Source organism: Emys orbicularis, chromosome 17 (assembly GCF_028017835.1).
Source record: "Emys orbicularis isolate rEmyOrb1 chromosome 17, rEmyOrb1.hap1, whole genome shotgun sequence".
NCBI classification, from domain to species: domain Eukaryota; kingdom Metazoa; phylum Chordata; order Testudines; family Emydidae; genus Emys; species Emys orbicularis.
Window position 1 is genome coordinate 4,659,274 of NC_088699.1, and position 20,381 is coordinate 4,679,654.

The following is a 20,381-nucleotide window of genomic DNA, read 5'->3' on the forward strand; positions in this document are numbered from 1 at the left end:
TGACTAGAAACTAGTAACATCAGGACAATCTGGAAGCAACCCCTGAAATCAATGAAACAACCTGAATGTTTATGCATAAAAATGTGCTGTATCAAAATGCTGGATTCCAAAAGTGTGAAAGAAGATTTCTTTAGGCAACATGCCTGGTGAACGCTAGAGAATGCCACACAAAGTGCGTGTGTCAGTTTGCTCCAGCCATTGCTGGGTGATTCTATAAACCCTTTCCAACAAAGCAACAGTTACCCTCCATTTGCTTTGTGTTGCATTATAGGAGAGTCCCAGATCAAGTTCTGCAATGTAAAAAGTGCTCTAGTATAACATGGGAGGCACACGGCACATTCAGGGAAAACTCTGTATTTTGACTAAGCAGTGGAACATAAAAGATATGAACAAATACTCCTCAGGATCAGGAAACAGTGAACCATTGGTAACGTTTGAGTGTGTCCGTCAGTGCATCAGTACCCATTCTCTGCAAGTGTTGTACAATCTGTCCATCAGCTGCGTCGGGGACTTGCCCTACTGGCTCCGTCATACTGCTGTAGAAGGGATCAGCAAACATCCCCTATTCAGTATAATTCGTGCAATGAATGCATGAGTGCTGGGCCCTCACCCAACCTGTTAAAACAGGAACAATCAGGGGTCCTAAACAGGACACTCTGACTTCACCATAATGCCAAGAGAAGTGGTCCTTGACGTGCTAGCAGAACGGATGAGCATCCTGTTTCACCCCAGCATCACCCTTCTTAGAGCACCCGACCATGGCCTCGTGCCAAAGTCCACTCATCCCAGTCTTCACACTGCTGCACCTAGCCATTACCGGTCAGGAGCCGGACTAAAACGCCCACTAGCAGGACTGCAATGGCCACAGCCAGAGCTAGCCCGCGACGGTAGATCAGCTCCTTCCCCGACAAGACCTTCTCTCCTGGGGAGATGGAGCCTGGTGCAGAGTCCTCCTGCCGGATGAGCTGGCGATCTGGCTGGCTCTCACTCCTGGGGACAGGATCAGGCAAAACCACCACATTCTGGATGGCCGTTTCAACTGTGAAATACTCTGTGTGGCAGATAAATTAGGTTACACATGGAACAGGCAGGGTCTGAGCTGGAAAACAAGCTGCAGAGCTTGAAAGCCAGTGGTTCCCAGCCACTCGCTCCATGGCTGGGACAGGCACTGGTGACAGATCATCCTAACCCTCCTTTCCTTACCTGGATGAGCCTGGCCTTCGTTTGTCTGCTTTTAGAGAGAGCGGTGTGAGGAGCAGCAGCCGTTGGAGCGCTACTCCAGATGAGGCCATGCAAAACTGAATGGGAAGCAGTGGGCGAGGGTTGGCTGACATAACAGAGGTCTGATTCAGTCCCAGCTGGCATAAGTGGGAGCCACACTCGGGATCAGGCCCTCTGTATGCCAGGCTAGGTCCCGTCCCTGCCAAAGGCTAGAGCTGCAGCGCTCAATCTCTGTCTTCCCGCCAGGCGAAGGGCCTTGTTAGGCACTGCCTGGGGATGTGCTTGCCTGGAGACCACCACTTAGGGTGGGAGGGACATGTGTGAGCAAGACCACGCTCACACACAGAGGTATTGCTGCTAGTCTGCTACGAGACCATGAAGCTCTGATATCAGTGGGGCCCTGCCCTGCCCCGTTCCAGGGGAAAACCCACCCCCATGCACAGGGTCCATCCCCAATCTGCTGCACTGCTCAAGCTCCCACAGTCCACCCAATGAATAGCATCGGGCCACAGGGTACGTTACTTTGGCACTCAACCCCACACGTGCCTTATGCAAAACTGGGCTCTTCCTGGCTGTGCAGAGGAGCTGGCTCCATGGAACGTGGCAATAGAAGGCACAGAGCCTCTCTGTATTACAGGCATTACTGGCACGTCCTGTTGGCATTAGCTGAGGGGGCATCAGAGAACTGCAGTCCCCTCCCCAAGTCCCAGCCCACAGCCACGTACCTGAATCGCCTGTTTCATCAGCTCCAGCACGACTGGAGGACACTGCTACCGGCTGCTCTTTGAGCCCTGCTCGGATTTGAGCCTAAGATAATAAAAAGAGCGAGGTCAGAATCTCCATGGACCCTGTACAGACAACAGTGCAACCAGCCAGGGACACACGGCAGGATGAACATACCACCAAAAACCCTACCACCATCAAGCCCAACACTAAACACGGTGTTCACTGTGGGCAGAGGACGAGGGAACAAACCACACATGACAGAGGTTTAATCATGTTGCCTAATGCACTCAGCTACTCCAGGGATGAGGCAGGGGAAGAGACGGTACAGAACGGGATTGAAAGTTGCCAGAAGAGCAGAAGGGCTTGTTGCGCCGAGAACTGCCCATCCTGTTGATGTTGCAATGGAGACACGTGGTTTAGACATTCTCTAGAACTAGGAGTCTACTTGCACCTTTGCCATTGAGCTACTGTCTTCAGAGAGTCACTTTACCTCTGACTCTCAGTTTCCCCATCAATAAAATGGGGTTAATGTAGACAATAAAGGAGTTGGGAAGCTTAAGTCATTGAAGCTCCCTTCATCTGAGGCCCTTCACATTTGAAAAGTACTTTGAGGTCCCTGAAAGGAAAGCCCTAGAGATGAGCAGGTAAGAGGCGGAATCACAGGGAATCTTTCCTCTAGTTTCCCATACACGGGAGAAGATCTCCAATCCCAGGAGAGACTTTCAGTGCAGACACGGGAAAATACTGCAAGCCCTAAGAGCTGCAATGGAAAGGAGGGATCACTTCTTAAACTCTTTCAGCCCCACAGCGGCCCCCTAGGCAACCAGGGCCACAGCACTGGACGCAGTGCAAGACCCCACAGAAACAATACTGACAGGGGCCCAAGGTGAGAGCTCGGACGCATCTCGGACACCCTGTCCTGACAGCGCGATCTAAAGCGAAATGGCTCTTCGGTTGGGTGTCTTGTGAGTCTTCCAGCTGGCAGGCGACTACTCAGGTAAGCTAATAACATTATACACACACTCCCACCCAGCTCCACTGATCCTGGAGAGAGCCAGCCTTTTGTTATTCAGGTGTCCTTCCAACCCCTCAGACTCTCCCGAGCTGCCTCCAAGACCACAAGGCCATTACTTCTAATGGGACAATCCTTCAGGCTGGAGACTGTTCCGCAGGGAATAATCCTGCCCTGCCCCAGAGCTAGGCTAGACAGGATCCAAGCAGGCCTTCCCAGCTCGGATTTCTAGGTCTTCAGCTGGAACATGGGAATTCCATGATCAACAAGTGACTCTGAACCCAGGACCCTTCTGCTGCCTCCTTTTCAGGTTTATAACCAGTGAACTGCAGGCGTTCACCCCCCAGCAATCCTGCCGGGAAGCAGTTCTTGAACCACAGAACCAGAGGGACAGATTGTGCAGTTACACCAGTACAGTACCCCTGGAGGGCTGATTTGCACTAGTGCAAGATTTGACCCACGGTCTTTGGAAGCAACTAAAGAGAGAGTGTGAGTCTTACCTCCTCCGCAGCTTTCTTCCAGTCCATGCGCAAGACAAAAATCAAGAAGGAAAGGGCTTGGAAGAAGATGCAGACGGCCATCCCTATCCACAGGCCTGGAGCAAAGGGAAATCCAGGTCAGTGGTAGCACTTCCATAGACTTGAATGGGAATCTGCATTTGACTCCACGTGTCTAGTTGGTTTCCTAATACTTCAGACCTGATCCCGAGATATATAGACACGCACAACTTGGAGTCAAGGCCAGTATCGTGGAGTCCCATTAGTAGGCCTGGAAGACCTCCTCCTATGTTAACTGGACCCAACGTTTAATGTTCTTTTAATCACAGAACAGACACTGTGCCGAGTTCTCGTCCTGCTTACCTGGGTTAGCTCCATAAAGTTGAATTTGTGTTACTAAGTCAGCACACAAATACAACTCGATTTCTTTGGAGTTAAACTCCAGTTTTCTGACAGCAATGGAGAAGAACTTGGCTCAGTGTCCATTCCTTTCAAATTGCTGGACCCAAGACACGACGCAAATGCTGGAGTCGGAGGGAGGCTTCCATCCCTTGGAGGCCCCTGCGGAAAGCAGCTGCTTACCCGAGCCCAGATTCAGTAATATGTGCAAGTCCCATTGCAGTCATTAGAACTGAAACACATGCGTCGCGGAGTTGGGGCCCTGGGGAGGTTAAACCTGGGAGCAGAAGTGTACAGCTAGTGGACCCAGCTCTCCGCAAGTCGCGGCCAACGGCAAGACTCCTACAGACTTCAACAGGTGCAGGACTGAGCCCAACATAAGCAGTGACAGTCAATTGAACTAGTCAGGATATTCAACCTCCCTCACGCTCAGCGCCAGCCACACACGTACCTAGTACCCCGAGCTTGGCGGCGAACATCAGCGAGATTCCAATGGGGAAGCCGATGACGTAATACCCGATGGCATTGGCGATGGCGCCGATCTTCTGTTTCCCGGTCCCTCCCAGCACGCCGCCGCACGTAGCCTATGGAAACATGCACAAGTCAGAGCCATGTTTGCTGGCCTCTGGCATGTAGTGGGAACCTGATGGACCCGGGGGGAGAGGGGAGCTTGGTAGCTATTAATAAGGCAATACTGCAGTGTGAGCCCACAGAGCCGAGAGGGGCTGACGTCCCATTTCACAAATTTCCCTCCAACGAGGAGATTGTATATAAAGATTCCTGCCTGAGCTAGTATCAAAAGCAGCGGATCAGTGCACATAACATCAAGCTGCCCTCAGATACCAAGAGGTGTAGCAGCTGGTACACCTGTCCTTGTGAGTGTCCTGGATCAGCTATTCTGCATGCAGCAGTGGGCACCCCAATGTTTCCATGGGGTGGGGAACTGGTGGGTGTGAAAAGATCTGAAAGTACCACACCAATGGCCGTACCTTGGTGCTATCGGGAGATTGTGTGTGCTCAGCACCTCCCAAAATCAGGCCATGTGTTTAGGTGTCTAAATAGGAATCAAAGCACTAGCCTAAGTCATCCAAGTTAGGCAACTTTGACTCCAGATTTTTAAACCTTTAGGTGGCAGGAGCTGGGACGTCCTGGTTGTAACAACAAGTGATGGCTACAAGCACCCTGGGGTTTAAAGTGCCCCAGGATGCCACAGGATGCTGCTTTCAGATGCAGCTGGAATTTTTTCCCTTTTAATTTTAGCAGATTGCAGGGAAGCGTCAAAGGACCCAAGACAATAGAAAATGCCAGCCAGTTCCAATCAAGAGTATGTAGCTTGGTGCACTAAAATACTCACTGCTATTGCATCAAGCAAGTGGAAGGGAGCAAATATCAGCATCACCTTCGACACCAAGGTAATAATCTCTCTGTTGGGAGAAAGATGTAATGATCAGTCTGGAGCGTGATATAAGCAGCATGGTCTGAACGCAGGGCAGGAAGCAAGGAACTCCTGGTTTCTAATCCTAGCTCGGACACCGACTCGCCGCCACTTATGGACAAAGTCACCAAGAGCCTGATCCAAAGCCCAACAACAATCAGTGGGACTCTTTCTATTGCCTTTAGATCGGGCTGAGTTAGTGGTGCTGTAGTCTTTCACACTGGAACCCATGCTACCCAATGGCTTCCTGTGCTGAGGAGATTCTCTGGGGGGTGGGCTTGCCAGATCTAGGATAACACACCCCATCCCCAACTGGCTGCTTCTCAGTCTGTCCCTCATACTCAGCAACTGGAAAACAACAGTTCCAGAAAAGCCCTTTAAGTTAAATAATTGTCTTTGATGGAATCAGATTACCCACTTGTCACTGGTGAAGATATAGCCCACTACGTCCTTCAAGGATCCCAGAAGGGCACCGACCACCACGGCAAACACTCCTGGAAGACAGTCAAGCAACAGCGGATTTGATCAAGATAGGTACCACATTCTTCTCCTCTCCTGGGCTGCTGTTTGGGACCAAGATCTCTGGGCTGTTGGTAACATGTTTGTTCACTGTTTAATATAGTGGGGGCCTGATCTTCCATAAAGGAGCTTAACTGAGCCTTCTTTACTGAGGAGTACAGTCCAAATAAGGACAGCATGTGACCCACCTTCACAAAGAAATTAAAAAAAAAAAAAAAAGTGACATCCCCATTTCCAAGGAATTTGAAGGCTATACTTTAACAGCGACACCCCCCTTTTCCCCAAAACCCTCAACCCACCATCAAAACCCCATTAAAAAAAAATCAGCCTGAAATTTAGTAGGGCTGTCAAGTGACTAAATTTTTTAATCACGATTAATTTTTTTAATCGCACTGTTAAACAATGATAGAATACCATTTAAATAAATATATTTGGATGTTTTCTACATTTTCAAATATACTGATTTCAATTACAACACAGAATACAAAATGTACAGTGCTCACTTTCTATTTTTTTTATTACAAGTATTTGCACTGTAAAAAAACAAAAGAAATAATCTTTTTCAATTCACCTAGTACAAGTACTGCAGTGCAATCTCTATCATGAAAGTTGAACTTACAGATGTAGAATTATGTAAAAAAAAAAAAACCTGCATTCAAAAATAAAACAATGTACATTTTAGAGCCTGCAAGTCCACTCAGTCCTACTTCTTGTTCAGCCAATCGCTAAGACAAACAAGTTTGTTTACATTTGCAGGAGATAATGCTGCCCGCTTCTTGTTCACAATGTCACCTGAAAGTGAGAACAGGCGTTCACATGGCACTGATGTAGCCAGCATCGCAAGATATTTACATGCCAGATGCGCTAAAGAGTCGTATTTCCCTTCATGCTTTGATCACCATTCCAGGGGACATGCGTCCATGCTGATGACGGGTTCTGCTCAGTAACAATCCAAAGTAGTACGGACCGACGCATGTTCATTTTCATTATCAGAATCAGATGCCGCCAGCAGAAGATTGATTTTCTTTTTTGGTGATTCGGGTTCTGTAGTTTCCGCATCCAAGTGTTGCTCTTTTAAGACTTCCGAAAGCATGCTCCACCCCCCATCCTGATCAGATTTTGGAAGGCACTTCAGATTCTTAAACCTTGGGGTGAGTGCTATCTTTAGAAATCTCACATTGGTACCTTCTTTGTGTTTTGTCAAATCTGCAGTGAAAGTGTTCTTAAAATGAACATGTGCTGGGTCATCATCCGAGACTGCTAGAACATGAAATGTATGGCAGAATGTAGATAAAACAGAGCAGGGGACATACAATTCTCCCCCAAGGACTTCAGTCACAAATTTAATACATACATTATTTTTTTTAACAAGCATCATCAGCATGGAAGCATGTCTTCTGGAATGGTGGCCGAAACATGAAGGGGCATATGAATGTTTAGCATATCTGGCATGTAAATACCTTGCAATGCCAGCTACAAAAGTACCATGCAAAGACTGTTCTCACTTTCTGGTGTTCTCACTTTCTGGTGACACTGTAAATAAGAGGAGGGCAGCATTACCTCCTGTAAATGTAAACAAACTTGTTTGTCTTAGCGATTGGCTGAACAAGAAGTAGAACTGAGTGGACTTCCAGGCTCTAAAATTTTACACTATTTTGTTTTTGAGTGCAGTTATGTAACAAAAACAAAATCTACATTTGTAAGTTACACTTTCAGGATAAAGAGATTGTACTACAGTACTTGTATGAGGTGAATTGAAAAATACTATTTCTTTTATCATTTTTACAGTTCAAATATTTGTAATAAAAAATAATATACACTTTGATTTCAATTACAACACACAATCCAATATATATGAAAATGTAAAAAAACACCCAAAATATTTAATACATTTCAACTGGTATTCTATTGTTTAACAGTGCAATTAAAACTGCGGTTAATCACGATTAATTTTTTTGAGTTAATCGCTTGAGTTAACTACGATTAATTGACAGCCCTAAAATTGAGGTTGGACATTAGGAAAATCTTCCTAACTGTCAGGGAAGTTAAGCACTGGAACAAATTGCCTAGAGAAGTTGTGGAATCTCCATCATTGGAGGTTTTTAAGGCAGGTTAGACAAACACCGGTCAGGGATGGTCTAGATAACTTAGTCCTGCCTCTGCCTGTGGGGTAGACTCGATGACCTATCGAGGTCTCTTCCAGCCCTACATTTATTTGAGTCACAGCAACATCCAGTACAGGTATAATATCAAGTTTAAAAGGGAGACTCTAGATTGTAAATTCTCAGAGGCGGGGATTTTAAAGTGCTTAGCACTTATTGTTGATAGATTGGAACAAATGGCTGTAATTTAGGCTTCATTAAAAAAAAACCTGTCTGGGGCAGGGTACAAAACCTAGTATCGGCAGAAATGTTTTTAGGGTCAGATTTTCAAAAGAGTTGAACAATGGCAAATTCCTCCCCCAACCCCTACATGAAAAAAATCTTGCTGCAGTTTTGCATCCGCCGCCCTTTTGAAAATCTGCCCTTTAATTATTTTTTTGAACAGTGAGAGGATTGTCTCCCATCCCCCTTAATTTAAGAAGTTCTCTTCTATGCTGGAGCACTGCCCCGCTGCACAAGCCCTGTGCTGCTGGGTTAGGCCCAGACAGGGGAAGCGGCTATGAAGAGAGACCAGTCTAGTTTAATCAGCTGCAAACTGATATTACACAGCGTCACCAATGGTGAAAAGGAAATTAAGCCTTTGTAACAGAGTAGTTAACAGGGAAGGAATTTTTCTCCTCTTGGTGCTGTCCCCTTAAGGGCCACCAGGAAAACCTCACTCCAGCAGGCACTGGAGAGAGAACATGCCCACCTGTGCACAGCAGTGCTGTTATACAGGACTTCTTTGCCTGCTCTGCATTGCCCGCTCCCAAGGCGTTGCCAACTCGGACCGTGGCAGCCACGCTGAAGCCCAGTGGCACCTAAGCACGAGGAAACAGATGAGACCATGTGTTTGTGGTTGGAGTCTGTTCGACCATGATCATGACAGGACGCCAATGGCTGGCAGAGCCTGCAGCAATCCTTGCAGGAAGGATCGGTACAAACCAGCATAACTTGCACCCCGTCACCTCTTCATACTGTCTATGACCCTCCCAAGCTATCTGTGCCCTGGGGTAAGTACTGCAGCATGCTGGAAAGGCAGCAAGTCCTCACTGATTTGAAGAATTTTCCTGCTGGGTTTAGCATCCATGTCTGTTGGAGTAATAGCACAGACATAAGGGAAGTGCAACAGGCAGGGGCTGCGCTAGCTTCTTCAATGCACCAATCAGAGGCAGCACCCTCTTATTCCAGACCTGTAGTGCCTCCCATGTCAGTTCTGCGAACGCACCTCAGTCCTGATGTGCATTAAAAAGCCCCTGCCATTCCAGACCTCGGAACCACCCACCACAAGCCTCGGGTTCGCCAATACATCTGAGCCTCGACAGGCAGCAGCCCCTGCTATGCCAGTCTTCTGCTCCCTGCCATGGCTCTGCCAACCCTCCTCCGTCTTGCAGTGCCACTTGCTATTCCAGTCTTGGGACCCTCGAGTTCTCGATGCGCCTCGATCCGGACACGAAGCGTGTCTCGCAAGCTCGAGCTCTTACCATGTATGCTGCAGTGAACAGTTCGTAGATTACTGACTGTGTTCCCAGCTCCACCATGCTGATCAGACCTAGGAAAGAGGCACCGCTTTTGTTTTGCAAACGAGAATGAAAAGAGACCCTCACTCCTGGGGGAAGACATTAATGGGTTGTGATCTGACAGCAGCCGTGGAGGATCAGCCTATCAAACCCAGGAGAGGATGACAGGCTGGAGTTGCCTCTGGGGGCATCATGAAGGTCTGCTCAGCCACCTGGGATGGTCCCCAAAACAGCACGAACAACGGGAGACCCCTGCTAACGTGGGGAAGGGAACAGGCATTCGTAGAGGGCTCTTTCACCTGCAAGAAAGCTCCCAATCTCAAAGGTCCACCACTCGATACACTTCATGAGCATGCCGGGCACGGCCAGCTGAATGAAAGACCCCCAGTCCTGGAGACATTCCCTGGTCCAGCCTGCAACAACAAGCAGGGAGGGATAAGGAAGGTGGAGTAACTGCCTCCCTCGGTCCCCGCAGGACGCTAGAGCTGTAATCTCCACAGGCGGCAGCTCAGCATGACAGAGGAGAGCAGCCATGAGCCCCACAGTAGAACTCCATGGGCCCCAGTCCAGCCATTTCTGCAGTCCCATGCGTTGGTGTAACGTGCTCAGAGTGATTGAACTCAGGGCCATGCTTAGGCATGAGCCAGAGGCCACAATCCCCCCCACGCTCCACGCACTGTGCATGAGTCTCAGATGAAGAGGCTGAGGGGAAATCCTCTGGCAGCAGCTAACACGTTTGCACCTTGAATACAAAATCTACAGAACTGGCTTCCGAGGCATCAGAAACCAAGGCCAGGCTCCCCTCTGTTCTAACAGCCGCAGGACCAGACTAGTAAAATAACAGGACGGAGACCTACGCTACCTCCCCAGGTCTTGACGTGTATTTTCTTCCACCACACGTACAGGAAGAGGAGAACAGCCTGGGTGTATTGGGAAACAGTGTTGGACCAGGCAGAGCCCCTGCAGAGAGAGGTTGAATGGTTACAAGGGGCACGTCTCTATTAAACTGGGGATTATTCCCTCCCCCACCCCTATGTATTTACTCTGCATGGATTCAAAGAACAGGATAAGCCGGCATTTTATCAGGCTTGGGGCAGGGGAAGCTTTTGCACACAGCTCTGCTAATGCACTGGGAGTGATATGCAGAACCCACCCGCTGTTCCAATCCTGGCTCTCTCCAGCCGCAGCTTTCCCAATGCACCTGCATGCTGAGCGGTAGCCCCTAGTTAAACCATAACTCAGCTCAGCAAGGCACTCGCGTGTGCAATCCGGTCACACATCTTGGCAAGCATGTGTGCCACTGCCCTGGACCGAATGGACTCGCCTGTGATGAAGTGTAGCATCATGATGGCCTGCTACGGGCACACGGCCCTCAATAATAGTGATGCCAAACAGGCGTTTCCATTGGCAATCATGGCTGATTCAATTCTCTACAGGCTGGGTGCACCTACAGACAGAGACCAGCGCTACCAAGTCAGGGAACACCCATGAAAGAACAGCAGCCCTGGGCTGGGCAGGTCCCAGGATCTTTGCTAAAACCCAGCGATCAGGAGTCTCTGGCCCAGTTCATACTCACACTACTCCCAGCTTCAGTGCATACAGGAAGAAGGCGTTCATGGCCACGTTGAGGAGATTGGCTGCAACACCCGTCACGATCTGAGGCAAGATGATTGCCTGGAAGGGAGAGAGAGTGTCTTTGAAAGAGAGTTTCCCAAGTGCCACAGCCGGATCCCCAACTGCTGGGACCAGTTTAGGAACCCAGCAGCCATTTCTAAGTGTAACAGCATCATTTGGGAGGGAATTAAGCCACCTACAGGGCCCCAGGAGGCAGCCAGGCTGATATCTCCTGACCAGACAGAGTTTTCAGCCAGGTCCAGCTGAAGGCAAGATAATGCTGAAGGCGAAGAGGAGACCTGAAGGCAGCAGAACCTGCCATTTGGGAGGCCAACACTGAAATCAACGATTAGTGCACAAAAGTTCCTAAGCGGACGGGGATGGGACTGGGCCTTCCATCACCCGCTCTCTCTCTCCACCCCTCAAAGGCCCTGTATTGGACAGACTCATCTCTCCAGCCAACGCGGCCTCAACAGCTTCCTCTGGAGCTCACCAAAGCAGCTCGGATCTTGAAAGAGGGACAGCGAGTGCCAGGAAACACTGCGCTCCCACCATCGTAGGGGACAAATCCTCTGCCGTGTTTCCCAGGCTGTGCCTCCAGCAGGGAGGGAATGAGCTGTGACCCTCTGCTTTCGCGATGGTCTGAAAGACACGTTTCAATCTATGTCCCACAGGCCAACTAGTTCTACAACTAGCAGGAGCCCTACCTGGCTTTGTAAATATCTTGTCTGCAGCTGGTACAGAAACGCTGCCTGCAAGACAGAGAGAGTTAGGTTCCATTTCATTAGAGCCACCTTGAGGACATACAGGACTTCCCACAAATTGCTTTTTACCATAACTTAGTGGGGATCCAGGGATTAGACACCCCACTGTCAGTCCTGGGGCAGGCGTGGGTTACAATTAAGGTCACAGACAACAAGATTCCTCTCTTCTTCAACCACCCCAACTCCCTGTCCAAAGCACTGTGACATGACCAAATACACTGCAGCAGGTCCCTACGCCCTGCTTTGTTTTAATGCTTCTAGTTCAGCTGCTGAGCCCTTAATGTTAGCAAAGTTCAGCCATTTGTTTTCCCTTCCCCCCTCACTGGCTGGGTGTCTTGCTCTCCTGCTGTTTGGAGCAGTGCCCTTTCCTCAGTTGGGCACCGAACATTTCCTCTTACGCAGGGATGAGGTGATGGTCTCCGAACTGCAGAGAGACCTCCTGGGCCTTGCCATTCAGGATGAAAGAACCCAAGAGCCTCAGAGAAAGTGGACAGAGCATGGACTTATGAACAGACTGTGCTCCAAAGCCCCAGAACACATCTAGTAGAACGTGGTACTCAGATGGCCAGGAAGGCACTTTGTCCAACCCAGGCCTGTTCTGACCCCTTGCCATGTGCCTGGTAGCTACTAATGTGTATGAAATCAAGCAGATTGCAGGTGCCTCTATCGCCCACGGAGACCTCAGGTCCCAGTGCTCCTAGGAGATAATTTAATATGCAAAGGTGCTGCCTGCAAAAACTACAGATTCCAGCATGCAACGCTCAGTCTGAGTGACAAGAGGGAAGGTTGCATGGTAGGACCTGTAGTCTCGGGGGGCTGCACCTCTGTATTAAAGATTAAGATAAAGTGGGGCACATTGTCAAAACCCCATAAGTCACACAGGCCTCTCGTGTTCTGCGGAGCAGGGAGCACATCCCGTTACCCAGAAAGGTAAAGTGCACAATAACCTTAGCCGCAACTTACGGGAAGGGCTGGGATAAAGATCATCACGTAAATCTGGGTTAACCTGGAAAAACAATATGATTTCCATCCAGTTAACAGTACAGTAAGAGAAGAACCAAACCAAGCAAGTGTGCACCCAAAATCCCCCTCTGCTTTCTACTATATGTCTTTGCCTGGTAATCCACCAGCAGCCCGGGGCTCCTTGCACACAGGGACAAGTATGGGACAGACACTATAAGGTAAGTGACTTGGAAAATTGTATGGTGTCTAAACAGGTCTTTCTCTTAATCCAGTGCTGGAGAAGGATGCTGGAGTGAAAGCCCTGGCGACAGCAGTCTTCTCAATGCAGAGAGCAGGTGTAGCAGGGCATCAGCAGTGTAGGTGCTCCTATCCCAGCAAGCTGACTCAGTCATGACCTGGAAGGGACAGAGGGGCATGGAGTCTAAGTGGCTCATTCCACTCTGCTGATCTGCTAAGAAGGGAGGCAAGTCTGGTTCTTTGGCTCCCAGACTAACTAAACAGGGCTTGTGGGGCCTGTCGTCACCACTCAGGGTCTCCTGAAGTCCTGGTGTGGACTCCACAATCACGGAAGGGCCTGCCGACTATGCTGGAGTGGTCGTCAGGATCAACAGGGGAGTCAGAATAGCGGCAGAGCCTGAACTGCTGAGAGGCAGGGACAGGACGGGATTAGATATCACGCTAGACCTGGAGACTTCCGGGTCCTGTCTGAAGAGCAGCAGGATCTGCTCGGTGTTGACGAAGAGAGCCCAGCAGGGGAAGCAGCAAAGCAGCAGGATGAGGGTGCCACGCTGCAGGATGATCCCCACCCGCTTCATGTTCTTACCGCCGTAAGTCTGGGGAAGAGAAGTGGTACCAAGAGGTGAGTTATCTGTGGCAAGAGGTGTATGAGGAAATAGGGTTAGATCAGTGGTCCACAAACTTTTTACCTCATTTCACCCCCCTTACCCTTGTCTGTGCTCCCCTCCAGCCCCCCCAGAGCCGGAGCCGTGGCTCCGGGAGGGGAGATGCAGATGGGTAAGGAGGCCAAGGTTTCGGCCACAGCTCGGGCACGGGGCCAGCAGCAAGGGCAACAGCTGGGGCGCAGGGCCGGCAGCCAGGCTGGGTGGCTCTCCCTCCCCGCCCCCTCATGGGGGCTGGGCCGGGCCCCAGCTGCGCCCTCCCGAACGTTCCTTGGTGCCCCACAGATTGGGGACCTCTGGGTTAGATAAATGTGGGGGAGGGGAGGTCATTTAACTGACCTTGCTGCAATGCAAGACTTTATAAAAAAGGCCCCAGGCTTGTCAGAGATGGTCTGGTCAGCAGGTCTCAGCAGGGACTGTCAACAAATTACATATGGGCCAGACCAAGATTCACCAACTCCAATAGGAGTCTCTTAACCTCAAAGGATTTGGATCAGCCCCATACGTTGCTAACCCCCTACATTTGGTGGAGGCAGCCCCCCAGGATCTGCAGCGATGGGGGGAGGAGATGTGCTCTGAAGACCAAACGGGAAGGGTGAGATGATGATTGTCAGTTCTCAACCTTCCTTCCCCCCCACATCCCCAGAAGGAAAACCTCTACAGGCGCAAGACACAACCAAAGGGAACAAGTAAACGAGCCGGCCATAGGGCAGTTCCCCACCTGGGACATTAGGGTGTCGCATGCCGATGCTAAGCCAGAGCCAACTGAGATGCCGGTAACATTGATAACCTGGAGATGAGAGCACAAAGAGACAAAGCAACCGATCAGGGAAGGAGGAAGCTCAGGCTGCCAGGCAGGCTCAGAAAAAGAGCAGCTGTATTATTTTCCCCAAATGGATGGAGGTGCAGTGGTGGTTTCAGTGCCTATTTTTTTAGGCTTCCAAACTTGTGTATAGATAATAGCATATCCTCTTGTTACCAAGGAGAAGCACCAAATTTAGTGGAAGGGCTATATTTAGTTGCAAATCAACACGTTTAATGGTTACTAACTAATGAGAATAAGCCTTTCTTTCAAAAATGAACTAAAAAAGTACAGTGCAAAACAAGACTGAAATAGATTATTTTAACTGAGGTTTCCTGCTTGCGGATTTAAATACTGATTAAAACTGGTGATTTAAATCACTGTGATCCATCCATCTCATAAACTGAAATGTTTAAGGGAAAACAGGATAATACGTACGGATACAGCAAGTGTCACAGCATCTAGCTCAGCTTTCCCCAGATGGCCACAGAATATGGAGCTGACCACGCTGATCAGGAAGATCAGCAACTGGGATAGGAACTGGGGGTGGAAAGAAAGGAAGTATAAAAATGAGAAGGAAGCCAGTCAGACATGGGGTTAGGCTGGAACAGTGGGGAGGGTATTTCATAAACTGATGCATTCAAATGAAATACTTTAGAATTAATCCCAGAATAAAGTCAGTTTGATTTTGTCTGTGTGTTAGTGTTACAGTAATACTTAAACCCAGTTTGATGTGTTTGCATGTGTGTTTATATATTACAGTAATACTTAGTATAGTAGGAAGACAGCCTGAGACACAAGCCCTTGTCAGAGGCCTGGTATGAAGCCTAAGGCCTGAACTAAAGTAGTGGTCAAGCTTTAGGCCTCATACCAGGCCTCTGATACAAGAGCTTATAGTCTCAGGCTCTCTTCCTACTACACTTAGAAGCCCCAATGGAGACCACAGCTCCACTGTCCTAAGCTCTGCATACACATTATAAGAGAGAGCTCCTGACCTAAAGAGCTTACAGTCTGGCAAGACACAGCGACAATCGGAACGGAAGACCCGTCAGGTGCTGCAAGGTTTTTAAAGATTACTGTTGCCTGCCCTCCCCCCAGTGGGCAGCATGGATGTTCTAGTCCAGTGGTTCTCAAGCAGGGGTACGTGGAGGTCTTCCCGGGGGTACATCAACTCATCTAGATATTTGCCTAGTTTTACAACAGACTACACAAAAAGCACGAGCAAAGTCAGTGCAAACTAAAATTTCATACAATGACTTGTTTATACTGTTCTATGTACTGTACACTGAAATGTAAGTAAAATATTAATATTTCAATTGATTTATGTTATAATTATATGGTAAAAATTAGAAACTCAGCAATTTTTCAGTAAGTGTGCTGTGACACTTGTGTATATTTATGTCTGATTTTGTAAGCAAGTAGTTTAAGTGAGGTGAAATTTAGGGGTACACAAGACAAATCAGACTCCTGAAAGGGGTAAAGTAGTCTGGAAAGGTTGGGAACCACTGTTCTAGTCTATCGCCTGGCAGATCTCTTCTCTGGGGTTTAAACTCTAAGCTTTTGCTCCAGGAGGTAAATGTATCTACAGAGGAAAGGGCAAAACAGGCAAAAAGATTGCACCAAGTGTTTAAACTACCCTTATAACTACTCATGAGACTAGTAACTACTACCTAACCACCATATTGTCCACCCCACGGCTGGAGGGGGCAGCAATACCCTAGTTCTTGGTCTGGAGAGCATGTGATAGGGCTGAAAGATGGAGGACTGTCACCACACCATTGGCGCCCACTCTCCCCTAGCCCACTGGAAGTCCCGCTGTGGATGCCCAGTGGGGTACAGAATCCAGGCAGAGAGACAGGGCTGAGAGGAAGGGGAAGATTCTGACAGGATTATACTCCTGGGCCTTTGTTCGTAAATCTGCAATTTGGAAGCCACCAACCTCCCTTTACCCCATGGGGAGCCTCTGGCAACACAGTACCTGCAAGAGCCAGACCTAGTACAGAAGCACAACGGCTGTTTCTCTGTGAATCTCCCATAATCCACTTGTTTAGGAGGGGGACTTCTCAGCTAGCTCCCCAAGAATGAAACCCCCCTCATGATGGAAGACTTCCAGCAGGACTCAATGAGTTCAAACTAATAGAGAACCCCAGCCACTCAGTGAGTAATCTGCCTGTGGACACATCCCTGCCCTCAGCAGCATCCCAGCCACGTGTCTGGGCAGGAGCTCGCTTGAAAATGTACATTTTTTACTTTCGGCTAAATGTGGAGCCTGGTTTTAACACAGCCTCTGTGTTTTGCACTTAATTGTTGCAGTGTTTGTGCTCAGAGGGGGCCTAGAATAACTCTGGGAACACACGTCGGCGAGGCACATGCCACAACAGAAACAAAGGCCAGTGTTCGGAAGTTGTGAAGGCGCAGTGTTGGACTCAACTACTGTTTGACAACCCCCTCAGCACTTGGTCTGAAACGTCTCAGAAGACAGTGAATAAGAGAATTGTGCCTCGGTGAAGATTTTCAGTTAATGTCGATTTGCCAGATAAACACAAGAGCCTGCCTCAAGTCACAAGATTCGGGTCTAGGTTTCACACACGCCAAGGTTCAAGGGGGTTTGGATCCACAGGGCTGGTTCAGGCCCCATCTCTAATTAAAACAATTTTTTGCTTTCATTACAGCAGGGCCTTGAGTCCTCAGCAGAGGCTGGGAATCCTGTTGTACTAGGCATTGTCCAAACATAGTGAGAGTCCCAGCCCCAAAGAAATTCCAATCTAAATAAGACCAGATGGACAAAGGAAGTGTTATCTCTATTTTACAAACAGGAAAGGAGGCACAAGAGAAAGTAAGGGCCAGACTTTCAGAAGAACTCAGCACCCACTGTGCTTGAAAATCTCCCTCCGATTGTGGGTGCCAAGCTAAATGACTTGTCTAAGGTCACACAGGAACGTTTGCAGCAGAGTCTGAAATTGAATCCATGTTTCTCAAGCTCCAGTCTAGTGCCAGATTGTCACTCCTCTCTTAAGGCAACACTCTGATCTTCCCTCTCATAACACCTCATCTTCCAACAGCGCCAACGTCGGTCCAAGAACAACATCACGAGAGGATGGAATCCTAGTCACACATTTCTTCTGGGGCAGAAATGACACGGAGAGGGTAGCCTGGGTCAGCACCAAAGGGAGAGAATGGCAGAACAGTGCCCCAGTCCCAAAGGCCTAGGACTTAGGGAGGAGAAGAGGCCCGGGAACCTGAAGGCCTGTTTGGCATCAGCCAGAATGTACCCTCATCTATCTTTGGTTTTTAAGGAACTGCCCACGAGAGATGAAGTGAGGCAACTGACCCCGGGATCCCCTTGAGACAGAGCAAAGAGCAGAAGCAACCCAAAGGGTTCTGGGCCATTGATGCTATGAGGAAAGGAGAAACATGTGACTGGCCAAGCTAAAGAAAAGGATACAGAAGGGATAATACTAGAGGATTTACATCCTTGCCATTACTGTTGTGATGAGGCAAGATGGATCCAAGTAGGACAATTGCTTTGGGAGCCAACTGATGCTGAGTGCTGCTGACCCAGGACCAGGTCTGCGCCTTGTGCATCAATCTGCAGAAAACCAAGCCCTCAATTCTTGGCGTGGTCCAATAAAGTAACTTGGATGTTCCTTGCACCTGGATCCAAAGGCAATTATACTAGGCACGAGTCTGATCTTTGGACACTGCTGTAACGCAAACATTGATTTTTTATTTCTTGGTTTGCTAAGGAGCCTTGACCATTGAACTAAATCATGGATCATTTAAGCAGTGATAAGACAGGGCAGTTCTGGCAGACAGCAAGTGACACCAATGTAACAAAAAGAATTTAACCCACAGCCTTTCAAAGGCGAAGATACTTTTATCTGTCAACCCAGTAAAACTGGCCTTTTTAAGGCACGTCAGACTTGCACATTTCTTCGCACTCACTGTTTCTTTTAGGGGGAAATTGTAAGCTTCAGGATCATCTTTCAGCAACTGATGCCCTGTGGCTGTTGCTTCCCTAGTCGCATTTTCTGCCTCCATCACAAGAGGACACATCCTGCTTTACCAGGGAATGCCAAGACCGGCACGGACGGCCAGCAAAACGGGTGAGCTTTCCCTGTCCTGGTTTGGGGGTGACTTTAACCACTGCAGTCCCCCCAACTCCTTGAGGGAGGGAGAACTCAACCAGACCCCAATTTCCCTCAGTTCACCCCACATCAGCTCCACTCTAGCCCCTCGTTCCTTACAGAAAATCCCCATCCGGATACCGTCTAACCCCTTCGCCTCTTTCCTGCCCCAGCTCCCCAACTCTTCTAGGGGGACACCCAACCAGACACCCCCCAACCAGCGCCCCCCTGTGGCTGCTCAGAGCCGCAGCTCTCCCTTCCCCAGCCCCTGGGCGAGAGCCCCCGCGGCAGGCCGCCTCCTTACCACCGGCCCCCCGATCTTGGCCAGCTCCTGGGTCTCCTGCCAGGCGCCCACGGGCAGGAGGCTGCGGAGCCTCCGCAGGCAGCTTCCCCGCAGCGAGGCGGGCTGGGCTGGGCGCGTCGCGGCGGCGAGGCCGGGGACTCCCTCCATGGCCAGGGAAGGCGCGAGGTCCGGGCGGCCGTGTTTATATAACTGCAGCCGGGAGCCTCCGCCGCTTTCCCGACACCGGTACCTCCCTCCTCGCCTCTAGCTCTGACGGAGCCGGAAGTCCCGGCTGGGAGCGGGGTCCCCGGGCCGCGAACCCCACCAGCCCCGGGAGATCCCCCCCCCCCCCGAGGGTCCGGCCACGTGGGGGAGGCTCCGCTGCGGGGACCCGCCGGGCCCGACCTGGCCACGTGCGGGAAAGTCCTCCCCCTCCCCGGCCTGCAGGCGCCCGTCCCAGTTCCCCGGCTCCGGGCAGGCACCGCCGCCACCAGGGGTCTGTCACTGCACCCAAACCCCAGAGAGACCCCGTCCCCCTTGGCTGTCACTGCACCCCAACCCCAGAGAGACCCCTATCCCCCTTGGCTGCCACTGCACCCCAACCCTAGAGAGACCCCGTCCCCCTTGGCTGTCACTGCACCCCAACCCTAGAGAGACCCCTATCCTCTTGGCTGTCACTGCACCCCAACCCCAGCGAGACCTCGTCCCCCTTGGCTGTCACTGCACCCCAACCCTAGAGAGACCCCTATCCCCCTTGGCTGTCACTGCACCCCAACCCCAGAGAGACCCCATCCCCCTTGGCTGTCACTGCACCCCAACCCCAGAGAGACCCCATCCCCCTTGGCTGTCACTGCACCCCAACCCCAGGGAGACCCCCATCCCCCTCGGCTGTCACTGCACCCCAACCCCTGAGAGACCCTGTCCCCCTGTCACTGCACCCCAACCCCAGGGAGACCCCTATCCACCCCTGACTTTCACTGCACCCCAACCCTAGAGAGACCCCTATCCCCTCAGCATCTGCAAATTGTGATTAAATTGGTTATTATTTATTATTTGTATTACCTAGAAGCCCTAGTCACGGACCAGGACCCCATTGTGCAAGGCACTGTACAAACACAGAACAATAAGATGGTTCTTCGTGGTGTACTCCAAAGGGTTTTCTTTTCCAATCCCCCAAACTCTTTTGTTAGGCTCTGAAAGAGGGGGAAAGCATAATGAGCTGTTGTTTACAAATATAGAGCACAGTCCTGTTCCCACTAAATCCATGGGAGCTTTGCATTGGCTTAAACGGAAACAAGCTTGGGCCTGTGTTTAGCACTGTACTTTACACAGTTACTGACAGTTTTCCCTTCCTTAAGGGAGCTGCAGATGCTTGTCACCTGTCAGGGCTCACCTCTCATAGGTGGGGGAATGTCTTTGACAAGGAGGAAAGTCAGAACAACATTTTCAAATGCCTGGA

The 20,381-nt window shown here is 49.9% G+C and overlaps 1 protein-coding gene across 1 annotated transcript; it reads right to left on the minus strand.

Moving 5' to 3' along the window:
• Positions 1–806: 806 nt before the first annotated feature.
• Positions 807–19,090, minus strand: LOC135890757 (multidrug and toxin extrusion protein 2-like). Its single transcript, XM_065418173.1, has 17 exons — positions 18,944–19,090; positions 14,951–15,052; positions 14,432–14,500; positions 13,496–13,644; positions 12,812–12,854; positions 11,792–11,836; positions 11,047–11,144; positions 10,333–10,430; positions 9,770–9,883; positions 9,435–9,502; positions 8,663–8,771; positions 5,709–5,784; positions 5,210–5,279; positions 4,307–4,439; positions 3,460–3,554; positions 1,947–2,028; positions 807–1,051 (listed from the first exon to the last, which is right to left on the minus strand). The coding sequence occupies exons 1-17, from the start codon at positions 19,088–19,090 to the stop codon at positions 807–809; spliced, it is 1,743 nt and encodes a 580-aa protein (XP_065274245.1).
• Between the last annotated feature and the right edge of the window lie 1,291 nt (positions 19,091–20,381).